This window comes from Budorcas taxicolor, chromosome 21 (genome assembly GCF_023091745.1).
Source record: "Budorcas taxicolor isolate Tak-1 chromosome 21, Takin1.1, whole genome shotgun sequence".
Lineage (NCBI taxonomy): Eukaryota > Metazoa > Chordata > Mammalia > Artiodactyla > Bovidae > Budorcas > Budorcas taxicolor.
This window is the reverse complement of record NC_068930.1, coordinates 47,894,557-47,907,778: the sequence shown is the minus strand read 5'-3', so window position 1 is coordinate 47,907,778 and position 13,222 is coordinate 47,894,557. Positions and strand designations below refer to the sequence as shown.

The following is a 13,222-nucleotide window of genomic DNA, read 5'->3' as shown; positions in this document are numbered from 1 at the left end:
TTTTAAACATAAAGAAATCATCAGTTATCCCTCTCGGCAGAAAAATATTTTCCAAACACCACTGGTCCTGAGGAAGCCTCGTGGGTTCTATCAGATTTCTTCCACAGGCGCTGCCATGCCAGTTCAAAGCCCAAGAGCCCACAGTGACGTACTCTTGGGGCCTTATGTCAATATTACATCATTTTAAAGTTACAAGAGAAATACTTAGAATTACTGGATGGTGAGGGAACAACACTATCAGAAACTAAATGGTATGGAGTCAAACAGTTTCAGAAGCTTTCTGTGTAAAGATTGTAGGGGAGAGAAAAAAAAAATTCCTTGCAAGTACAAGGCTGAAAGAAACTGGCTGGCTTTTTCCATTTTGCTAAGAACTGCCATATACTATAGAAGAACAGGAGGGAATTTTTCTACCCTTTCTGATAATATGATCCCTGCTAATACAGGTTATCACCTAGAACTCTGTGAACTAAATGGTAATAAGGGTTTCCACAAAGATCTGGTGCGCAGAGCTGCTGCGGTCTTCCGCCCGGCTCATTCATAATTATGGATGAAATAAAGAGGCGTGTTTGCCTATTTGGGAGGGTGCAGGGGGGCGGGAGAGGAAAATGGGGATGAGCGAGCAGTTCAATATCTGGATCCAACAGAGGAACTTTTCCCCCCAAGGATCCTGCCGGGAGGAACCTTGACATGCACAAAGTCAGAACGTAGACAAAGTTGCCCTGGTGAGAACGATAAGGTCGCCCGTGGGATTGCTGAGATTATCTCTGTCAAGCACTCGGACAGCATGCAGTCAAATGATGCATCATGCAGTCATTTTCGGGGGGGGAAATCAATTTCTTCACCAGGTCGCTATTTGCTTTTCAAAGTGCCCTTGTAGGCCTTCACTACCAAGCATTTATCAATTTAAATGTTGTCAATTGATAATGTGCCACTGCGCCTTGTCCTGTTTCTGAATTATTTTGATACTTATATTTTCTCAATAGTCTCTAAACCCTCAGAGCTTCCACATTCAAAAGGGCATTTTTCTTTGTTGCACAAGAAGCGATGAACTTTTTACGATTAGTACAGGAGAAAAATGCAGACTTACTGAGGTTAAAAACCAACAAAAATGACAAAACACAAGCTGTAGAAAATTATGTATCTTTTTTAAAAAAAATTAAGATATGCCTACTTGACTTTATTATTATTTTACTCGAATGACTTTAAAAGGGGGCACCGAGCAATATTTGGAGAGTTGTATTTGTTGATTGAAGGAACACTGGTTGTCCTAGTGTTGCATCAATTTCACACACAGATTGAAAAAGCTAACACTTGGCTCCATTATTATAAGGCCTCTGCTGTGTTGAAAGAACACCTGTTTTGCCTTTATAGGCTATATCTAGGACATGATGATGCCTAACAAGAGTAATAATGTGTAAGCTAATGTCTTTTTTTCACTCTGCTAAAGAAATATATGTGTAGGTGTATGTATGTGTATATATATATATATATAATATATATATATATATAAAATCTTTTATAAGCATGGAAGTAAGAATATTAACCACATACTAACCTCAAGTTGATTTGCATTGAAAAACACAGAATGGGAGAGTTGAGGCTTGCACTTTGGAAAAGCAAAAGAAAGACATAGCGGTTGCAAAGCATCTTTAACCTCCAGTGATTTATTGGCCCTCAGCCAAGTTATCAGGGGAATCTAATTCTTCTTTATTATTCAAATAAACCACATTTGGCACCATGGTTCCCTTTCAGAACAGCTTCACAAATAGACTGAGCTCTGTCATTTATTTGACCTTGTACATGTGTGCTAGAGCTGTAATTTTATTTGCCATTCTATATAACAAATGCAGAGAAACCTAAAATATGGAGATGAACAACAGGATGGGGAAAGGAGTTTACGGTAAATATATCTGCATGGCTTAAAAAAAGGGCAAAACTTTAAATGACCATCTATACCTTTTTACTTTCACCTCCATTAGCTCTTACCGCTGCAGCCACCCTACCTCTTTCAGCAAGCTGCCTTGAACCAAGCCAATGCATAATCTTGTTTGCAGCTTCCTTCTAGCTAGCTTGCAATGGCACAGAGGTATCTTCTACCAGAATGGGGATGTGGTGAGAAGAAAAAAAAAATGACTCATCTGCAAGCTGGGCATTGGAGGCCATGGGCAGGTGATAAGAGTATATTTTAAGAGAGAGCTTAGCTGGTTATAGTATATTTCCTTATGATATCACAGCAGAAAAATCTGTTAACTTCCGTCTGCTCTAGGACCCATTATACTTTAAACAGAATTCTGTTAACTTGAAAACATTTTTCTAGAATAGGTGCAGCAGAATCATCATCTTTTAACCCATTTTCAAGATAAAATGTTTTCAGAAGGGTCCACTTTTACCCTCTGGTTAACTGAGACCCAAGTCCTCTGCCTCTGGCAAATAAAATTTTGACTTTCTCATCAGCATTTAAAAGAAAATGCAGTATTTGAATATGGATTAAGAAAAGCTGATTTAAAAGCACATAAAACATCAAGCCAGTCAATGCCATTGTAAGTACTGGATGTCAGAACACCATTCTCAGAATGATCTGAGGGGAGTAGTATCTTCTGCTTCATTATGGGATTTGTAATACGTGTGCTCGCCTTAGTTTTATGGGTCGTTATAGCCTTGTTCTGAATGTGGATTCCAGTGGAAGCAAACTGATATGTCATAATCCACATATTAGCTCCCACAGAAATTGTTTTTGAGGTTTATTTTAATATTTCACTCACCAAAAAACTTCCTTTTCTTTAAGAAGTGATACTTCCTTATTTGTGATTGTTGGCTATAATTGGCTATATTTCCCTTCTTGCTTTGGTTGCCCAGAAGCTCATAGGTAAATTTGATACTTTATCAGATCATTTATATCCCTTCTTATAAACCTTTATTCTGTTCTCTTACTATGCTGTAACAGATTACTTATGTTTATCTTTCTTTTCCCTAGACCCTGGTTTTATTTTGCCTACTTTTTATTGTATATGTTTGTGTAAGCTATTTCTTTTTTGGAAAGAGGAGGGTTTAAATCAACAAATAAATATTTCTATAAACTTTAATTTCCACTCCTATATTGAAGTAGAAATGCTTTTTATTTATCATATAAAGTCTCTTTTGGATTCTTTGGTGATTAAGCCCCTTACATGTTGGAAGAGGTTCCATAAAAGTGGGCTACCCATCGTTGCTATATTTTTAGTATTAGGGAAATGACCCTGTTTTCTTTCTTTGCTTTCACTTTTGCCTATTCCATTTTGCGTAAGGAGCAGAATTGTCTTTAGCAGCTCCAGACACCATCACCAGACATAAGAAGTCATTTAATCTCTATGCAAGCCAAACTGCGTAGTGAGTACCTGGGAATCTTTACACCTACGGATGCAAGTCAACAATGCATTTTCTACAACCTGAAACCATATCTTGGTTAAATTAAATGATTATCTCTGGCAAAGTCAAAGTTCTGCTGAAGATGTTTGGACTTCATCATAGCATAGATCACTTCATTCCCATCATCAAGATGATATGAAAACACCCTAAAGGCAGTAAGTGGCAAACACACATCCTGGACACCTGGAGTTACCCTCGATGGAGTGGAAAAAAACCTGCTCTGGCTGTCTCTATATTCATGCCACACAACTGAGCTTGCTAGAAGTTTCTCTGCTTAGTTCTCTCAGGAGCCAAAAAAGAATCCTAATTCTTTCTTGAGAACATAAGCCGTTTTAAAGCCACCATATTTATTTACATGTTCAAAGAAAATAAAACTGAGGAAGATACATCTTGAGAGTTATAAACGCAGACACAGCTATGCTCTAACAAACTGACATGTTCACAATATTCCTCAGCAGTTTCACTGGGTACATATCTGATGATACACATTGTCTTGATTTAATAATACTGCTTAAAAAGGAAAGGAGGGAACATAACTATATAGATTCCTTATCACTGTCAAGAATTTGATGGAAAAATCACGGAGTCAAAGTTGTAGGATATGAACCGAGTGGTATGCATTTAATTAAGGGTGTGTGTGTTTAAAAGATTAAGGATGTACTTAATTGAATAACTTTTAATACACTTTACACTGGATGTCGCCAGTGAGCACTCCACGCTCCACAACTGAAAGAGGGCATGGAAGAAACTTGGGAAGGGTTATGTCTTAGGAAACCCAATTACTCTTTTAGGACTGAGAACATTAATTGGATTGGAAAACCTTTCTCGAAGTTTTAGCATAGAGTTTCCCCCTTATTCTTTGGGCATTTAAAAACACACTACGCTCTTATCAGATTATTTCCATGTTAACCCAGAACTAACTTCTGGAGTTCTGAATTTGTTTTGAACTCCAAATATGTGCATTGGTATATGCAAAAATCACTTAGGAGTGATCTACCCTTCATCATTTCATAATGCCCTCAAATGAAGACTTCTGGCCACACCACGTTTGTCTAGCTGCACACTGGACTCTTTGTGGTGACACAAAACACAACCTCCACACAGGGCCACAGCCCACGGTGGCCAGCATCTGCCCCCGGGTGAGCCGAGACACTGACAATTGATGCACACTTACTTTATAACGCATCCCACGCAGAGCTGGGGAAGAACTGTACAGAAGTTGCCAGCTACCAAACCATGCCTGCATAGCTGTTTTATTCCTATGGAAACCTCAATGATTTGCCTCAGATTATAGGAAAAGATTGACTTAATGTGATAGTAGAGAAGCAGTGGAATCTCTTGCTTTTAAGGAGAAACCAACACAGGGTTAAAGCCAAATTTTTCTTGAACAGATGATATTTCAGATGGCCACACTATTCCAGATGCATCAATTTCCTTGAAAATCCAATCCATATATGTGCATATGCTGTGCTGGCAGGAGGACTGACTGAAATGGCCAAAACCCAAGAGCTAATATTCTTTTGGCCAGAATAATGCAATTATTATTTTCCTAGCTATCAGTCTAAGCATACAGAGCCATCTGTTATGCAAAGCAAACATACACATCTCAATTACAGAAAATGCAGTTGCCTTGACAGAATTTGGATTACACCACTAACCAGGGCTGTAAAATGTGTTTTGAGCTAGTATATAATGGATGCTTTTCAGGAGTTCCCTAATTAGCATTTACCTGCTTAAACTAATTATTCATCCTTCTTCTTCACTGGCTTATTAAACTTTGTTGGATAGCCTGCACAAAATATGAATACAGGCATTGCAGAACAACAAACAGTGGCTTTCCCAGGTCTATACAGTGTTAGTATGGTGGCACACCAATTTCAACATTGGTGATTCCCAACACTAGGTCTCAAACAGACTAAGACAAGGCTTCAAGTCTATTAAAAGCCATTAGAAAACCAGAGATTTCCACGAGACGCAAGAATACTAATATTGAATTGACAATAGCCCAGTTTCTATCATTTGGTTTGCTCAAGTCCACATAAAACAGAATTGCTAGATATACTACAGCCAATAGCTTGCACATTCTTCAAGCAAGAGTTAATGCCCGCCACCCCACCCCGGGCTTGGATTCTCAAAAGTAAATAATTAAATTTGGCAGTGTTTCTCCTCCTCCCCCAACCCTCCTCAAATGCCAACTATCTCTCTTTATTATTTCCCAATGTCTTTCTTGATTTAGCTATTACCCAGCAAACTCACTAACAGCCAAAATGTTCCAGCCATGTGCTGCCTCCTTACAGCAGTGCCAACTTTCAGAAGCAATGAGTCTGGGGTGAGTCTTGCCTAAGAGGAGAGAGGCAGATCTCATCTCCATCTTTAGCTCAAAGGAGCAACTGAATGAGAAGTACATTATCCAAGTTGGCAGATCATCACATACATACAAAATCCCTCCCACGGAACTGCGTTTTTCTTGTGCCAAACCACCAGATGAAAAGGGTCAGCCTCAGCCAATCACCTGTATGGGCACGGATACCCAGATGTTCAGCATTTGAATGGAGAAAACATCTGGATAATTAGTAGAACTGCAAACTTTTCTTCAGGGTATTTTGGCATTCTGTAGTGGCAGCCTGTGTCTGGGAATTGAACAAAAGTCAAATTTTTGTGTTCCAGGGGGACTATCAAGAACGAATGTCTAGGGCTTTCATCCCCTGCCCCCATGTGCCTCCGTCTTTTTTTTCCCCCCCTTTTCACCTCTGACAGACACGTGTGGATAATTAAATGGCAAATAACAAAAGATTATCTTATTTTATGAAATCGTGTTTCTGCATAAGGAAGCATTTGCAAAGGCAGCAAAATACCTACTTGCAGGAACTGTTCCTCCCCACAACACATTTTAATGGTCTCTTTCAGCATTTCTTGACTCCCTGTCATTGTGTCAGCTCCCAGGACAGTGCAGGGTCCTCCATAAACATCCAGTAATAGGACACAAGGGAAGCACTATTAGTGTGTCCCTCTCCTACTGAGCACAGAGGTTTCAAAGTTCAAAACAACCAAGGGAAGAAACTTCATTTGTTCTCAATAAATTAATAATGATCCTTAGGGGGTAGGGACGGGGGAATCAAGTTTTGAGCCCAAGTTGATGCCAAATGTTCTGAACTGACATGCAGCTTTCTCAATGACGTGGTGAGCAGAGTCAGGGAGAGCCATTAAAAAATAAACTGGATAATTCACTCCAAATATAATATCTGTTGAAGAAGGAGGACAGGCATGAGGCTGAAGGAGCCTTCACAATTGCTGTCAAGAATCTAAAATGGTTTTACTTACTTGTGAGAGGCCTAGGTAGATGGAGACTGTTTCAGAAATGTACAAAAATTTTCCTTCTTGATTTAGTGCAAATACAAAGCCATCCAGGGACTGCAGGAAAAAAAAAAAGTTAGTAAGTATATGTGATGGAGAGTTCGTTAATAAGGCATCTAATACAAAGCAACACATAACCAAATTTAAGATCACTTTTCCTTCATGTTTAACATAAGTCTAAGATCTTTAACTACCGCATTATACATGAACAAATAAAAGGTCTGAATTAAGATCACAAGCTAGCTTTCCCTTATTTCAGGCACTTCCTTATGTCTGTCATTTAATCAAGATGCACTGCATTTATGTATAAAATCAGGCCATGTTGACTTTCTGAGACGTTGCCTTTATGTTTTTGGATTCAGTAGTTACTGAGATTAAATCAGTACAGTTATTAAATAGCTGAACAGGAATGAAAACTGTAATGGAATAAGAGAAAAAAAGAGTTCCTATTTAAAAAACAAGTAAAATCACCACTTATGCTCCTATGGACGTCAATAATTTGCTAATTAATAAAGGATTATTCTCTCCTCAATCCCAGTGCCTATTGTATTAGAACAAATAGGAAAAGTCAATATATTATGGATAAATGTTTACAGGCTGAAGCTTCATAAATTGTAATCCTTTTTTTCGCAAAACTCTGTATTAAAGCTTTATTGCAATAGATCTAGTTTCTATTACAACTCCTGAGACGGAAAGAAAAGAAGAAAGTGGGGAGAAAAGAAGAATACTGCATATTATCTGCAGCTCCTGAAATGTTAGTCTACTTTTCAAATAGAGGACTGCATTTTCAGTTTGATGAATGGTGTAAATCATCATGGACTCCCAACGGAAAGATATCACTCAAATTGAGAATAAATTTGTTTCAAATTCTTGCGATCCAAGTGCATTTTATATGTTCCATCATTCTCGCATCTTGTGTTTTGTTTTATTTATGTTTAATCAAGTGGGTTGCACAAGTACTGCTTGTGTAGGAAAAGAAGTTTTAAAGATTAGTGATATTTACAAAGGCTGTGAGTTTGGAAATACAGGGAATCCTCATTGGGAACAAGGTATGTGGTGAACATTAAACTAATGATGTAATTTTTAAATACAGAAAGGTGGAAGAAGCATGTAAAATTCAGGTAGAAAAATACACGGCCTTAAATCTCAGCGAGAATTTCAGTCTCTTAAAATACTGAAGTTTTTTGGAATTTCATATGTATATATTGAATATATGTATATAAATATGTGTATGTATCATTATGGGAATACGTGTGTGTGTATGAAATTTGATTCCATGCTTCCTGATTGCTTTTCACAGCCCCACTGATCAGAAACTATGAGAAGTACCCAACCTCCTCCTCTGAAAACAATTGGGTGAAAACAAGTGGGTTCTGAAAACAATTCAAAAATTCGATTCAAAAGTCACATTGTACTGTACCACATAAAAGCAAATTACATAATAGACAAGATTCTGGTCAAGACAATAATAATAGCTCACATTTATTATATACTAAGTGGGTTACATTGTCTCTTTTAATTTTTACAAGTAGCATTTGAAGTAATTATGTTATTATCCACATTTTACATACAAGGAAATTGAGGCTTAGTGAAGTTAGCCAACATGCCTGACCTTAGTAAATGATGAAGTTAGGATTCAAACTCAGATTGTTGGATTCAGTCACTACACTGCCTTGCCTTCCACTAAAAATAAAGATTTTCTGCTTGATACAAGGACATTAATGAAAAGATAAATTGGACAGCATTTCTGAAATTAACATATTTGTATTGAGGCAGCCTCTAACTTCTTAAAAATCATTCCTTGTTTTTGAATGATTTGTTCCAATGATAGAATCCTACCATTTGGAGATGAATGGGGAGTGGAATGACAAAAAGAATTCATAAGTCACTTCCCAAGAGGTCACCTTTGCTCTGTAATATCTCCCTGGAAGCATCTAGGGGACAGAAAACAAAACAACGTCTAAGAGAACTGGACTCCTGATCTTTGACAAAACTGTCAAGCCTTCTCAAGCCTCGTGAGAGCCAAACTTTCAATCTTCCAGTGTAATACAGTGGAAGCTTACTTTGAACCAAAAGTGCAAAAATGGAGAAGTTTCCTTTGTAGAAGTTTGGGGAGCATCTCATTTCAACATGTCTTCACCTCAAGCCAGGTGTCTCCTAAGGATGATTCATGAGGATTAGGACTGCCTCTTTTGAACTTATCCAGGAAGAGAAGGGCCTAATTAGGTTTTTTCTATTCAACCTAAGAGCCATGGTCTAGAATATAATCACAGGGAGTTGTGTAAACCATCTTCTCAAACCCTAAAATGCCACTGTCAGATCAGTGGGACACAGAGAGAGACAGAAGATATCTTCTGTGGGAACCAGTGACAATCAAGACTGAATGAGAGCAGAAGAAAGGATTAATGGCACAGAGATGACCCCTTGTAGTCTAAACTCTCACTTTTCAGGTGAGGAAAACCTGTCACAGAGAGGTTAAGTGGCTGGGTAAGACCACGGCCAGCTAGCGGTAAAGCCAGGATTGAATACACCGCTTCCCATAGTATTAATAAAACATTGATGACATTGTATCATCCCGTTGTGTGTGTGTGTGTGTGCGTGTGTGCACACATGCGTGCTGAGTTGTGTCTAACTCTCTGCACCCTCTGTACTGTACTTTGCTAGGCTCCTCTGTCCGTGGGATTCTCCAGGCAAGAATACTGGAGCGGGTTGCCATTTCCTTCTCCAGGGGATCTTCCTGACCCAGGGATCAAACCCACGTCTACTGTGTCTCCTGCATTATTAGGTGGATTCTTTACCCACTAGCACCATCTGGGAAGCCTCATCACCCTAGTAGAATTATCCAACTCCCAAAGAGACTGATTTTCTCTACAGCAGGGAGACATCTTATTTATCTTTAGCCAGCATCTAACAACTGCTCAAATAAGACTTAGGAAATCCAGCTCTACCTCCAAGCCCAAAGCTCTTTCCCTCACATCACACACATTAGAATGACTAAGAGGAAGGGCAGTTCTTTCCTCCAAGAGTTCTGTTTATGGAGCTGTTAGATTAGTTGCAGATTCTGATGCCACAGATGTCCCACATAGTCTGGGCTATCTCCTGACATTCGGAAGATCAGAGTTAGACTGAATCCTTTCATAGTCTTCCAAAATACTCAGTGCTATTCATTTGTCACTGACACACATCCTTTGCTTTCTCACTGAAAGGGATTATGTTTTTTAAAGTAGGTTCCTATCTCAATATACTTGCTAAAATACTAAAGGAGGTTTGAGCATCATGGCAGGGAAAAGGAGTATCTGGAGGCTAAACATCTGATGCTATTAAGCAGCGGCGATCTAAGAACTGGCCAGTTTTGTTTGGCAAAAACAGAGGCTTCGACACATGTTCCAATTTCCTGGTGAGATTAAAATGAGGCTATGTCTACATGACACAAAGCATCCAGTCAATTCAATTAAAAATAACAGCCAATTTGGTGGGGGGAAAACAACTAGTCAGATTAGTTGTTTGCCATTACAGAGGTAAACAAAACAGGTTAGTTCACCCTATTTCTTGCTTTCATGCCTATCATCTGAAACAATTCTATCTATAGTATGAGATAAAATCAATAACTCGGGTATAATTATATTTCAAATAAAGAATAGGATATGAAACCCGGTGTCAGCAGGTTGGCAAGGTCCCTCTTCACATGGCCATTACCCTCTGCTTCAGGGTCATCCCTGTCTATAGTTAGTTGTATTTTGCTGCTTAGAAAAGTTTTAAGAGTAGCATCAATATTGGTGTCTTAATAATGTGGATGTCTTAATTTTAAAGGGTGGGAGGAAGGAGGAAACATTCAATTAGTCTTGGGAACCAGATATTATTAATCTGAAAGTTCAGTGGAAATTTCAAGAATTTTGAATCAAGAAAGCTACTATATAGAGCTGTTTCAATCACTGCAGGCTACCTTTTAATTTTTTTTTTTTTTTTAAACTGCCCACTGTTTTCAACAGGCGCCAATTAAGATTCTGGGGTCAAAGGGTTAATTACATCTTCTTACTCAGTATGTAGAATTTTCTGATTATTAACTAAGGTTGGATTAAGATGAAAAAGAACCAACACAAATGTTAATGCTAGTTCCTCCTTGAGAAGATTTATTACAAAGCCACGCTGAAATCTATCTGCTTTCCTCAAAGCAGATGGAGAACAAAATCTTAGAAGAAACAGTAAAACAGACGTTTTCAAGGCATGCAAGTATCTGATTCATCAAGACAGTTTTCTTACTACTAAAACCAGTTCTTAGCCATCTCCACAGGGCTGATGAGAGATTTCCTTTGTCACATCCCAGGAAGTCTATGAGGTACGCAGGCTGCAGAGAGGCTTGGATACACAAGTCAGGAGCCACAGCGTCTCTGAATAATAATGCCTGTAATTATAATTTATATCCCCTGACATCAGAGTAACATATAAAGTGTAAGGCGCAGTTTCTTAACCCCAAAAGCCGAGTGCCTCTAACAGTATTTGTCAAATGATGAGGCTATTTCCTTGCAGGGTATAAAACTAAGTATAGCTTCATGATTGAAGGTATACTAATGTTTAATGCATTGTGCTAAATGGATTTATATTTGTCAAAGTTGTTTTGTGTCTGCTTTCTTTTTTTTATCCCCTGCATATTTCCCTGCAACCAAATTTCAGAGTGAAATCTTACTACAGTGCCCTTACAGAGGCAATTCTCACGTACAAGACTACTCTGAAATGAGTGGTTCTTTCTACAACATTCCAGTGTAGACGAGGAAAAAAAAAAAATCACCCCGAACTCTTTCCCTATGACCTATCTCCAGTTAGAGTGAAGAATTACCAGTAGGCTAGGTTATTTTAATGACAGATTATTTTAAACTAAGCCTTCACCATCTGTTCCACCCCCTAATTATGAATGCAAAAAGAACATATTTCACAATTACATCAGTAAAAAAGTAAGATATACGTGATTTAAATGCAAGCATGTGCTTCGTGTCCGATGCGCCGTGCATCTGTGATGTTCTTCTACTTCAGGCTTGGTTAACCCACCCGTGATAAAGCATGGTCCCGGATACACTCAGCGTTCCCTCCAAACCCAGGATTTTTCACTGTTCTGACATAATTCTGTTAGGACAAGAGCAGAACATGAATGTGAGCACAAAGCTTGCCAGCCAGTAGAGACTGGCTGTAGCGTTTGACAACTCCTACGATGACTTTGCTGTTAACAAGGAGAGGCTGTGTGAGAATATTACTTCTGCGACCTGAACAATGGGTGAGCGCCGGGAATATGCAAGTCTGCTCTTAAACCACATTTCCATCATCGTGAAAGAGTGAAGAAGCACAAAAGAAGCACGGTCTGGAGACTGAGGACGGGGCTCCGCTACGTATCTTTCCACTCTGTTTTGGCAGCAGATAAAAGAGTTAGAAGTGTTTCTTATATTTTTTGGCCTTTGGACACAATAGCACTTTGATCGAGCTCATTAAAGTGCCATGCTGCCCTCTGACTGCACTCAGGAGCTGATACTGGACTGCTCACGCACACGCATGCGGACTCCCAGCAACCTCAAGGAGAGCCTGGGACGATGTCCAGAAGCGCCCACAGGTATCTGTTTACTGGGAAAACAAAGCTCCCCAAATTTTGCCTTTGCAATCTGAGTTTTAACCATCAAGTGTTGTGGAAACAAAAGCCTTATTTTTAGAAAGACTCTTAAGTATATTTTCTCGAAGCGGAGAAAAGCACACATCAAAGGTGTGGATTTTTATTTTAACTCTCAGAAATCTCTCTGCGCTTTCTGGCTCCTGCATCTTTTCCTTTGTGCCCCCACCAGCAATGAGTCAATAATGTGAAGGATGATAGAAGAGCTTTATATGATGATCACGTACCCAAAGCCACATGTTCCCCAATCACAACAGCGAACTGGATTAATTTGCTGAAATTTGACTATTTTCCCTCTAAAACAGAACTCCAGAACAACAGACCTTGACACTGCAAGACATCTTTCCTAAGAGTTTCCTTAAACACACAAATCCACACATCTTAGGTGAGAAAACACTGCCGAGAGACACAGGCGGCCTCTCTTCAGTTCTCTTAGAGGAGACGTACCAGAATAAAAGGGGAGATGTTGAGCTAGTGAAATGTTATGACATGAAAAGAACAAAGACATCAGCTTTCTGAGCAAGGAGATCAGGTTTTGCTTCTACTCATTAAAATTCCATTTCATGGAAGCTGTGTATCAAAGTGCTGACCTTTTTTTCTCTGGGATGCTAGTTCAAGCCTTACATTCAGCCTTGAGGGAGGTGGATGTCTTGATTTGAACATCCAGCCAAATGGGCAGCAGGCTCTGCTATAAAGACAGGGTGTGATGTTTGGTGGAGTCACACGTGCCAGTGTCTCTGAGTCACGGGGGACAACACACAGACCTCACATTATCTGTGGGTTGTCCCAGGGGACCGGGACTCTACCTGAGGC

At 39.2% G+C, this 13,222-nt stretch overlaps 1 protein-coding gene across 1 annotated transcript in view; it reads right to left on the bottom strand.

Moving 5' to 3' along the window:
* The window catches only part of NPAS3 (neuronal PAS domain protein 3), a 963,361-nt gene that overhangs the window by 252,126 nt on the left and 698,013 nt on the right, over positions 1 to 13,222 (bottom strand). Inside the window, exon 5 of the mRNA XM_052659608.1 lies at positions 6,727 to 6,816. Within this exon, the coding sequence (XP_052515568.1) occupies positions 6,727 to 6,816 (90 nt within the window). The remainder of the gene's footprint in view (positions 1 to 6,726; positions 6,817 to 13,222) is intronic.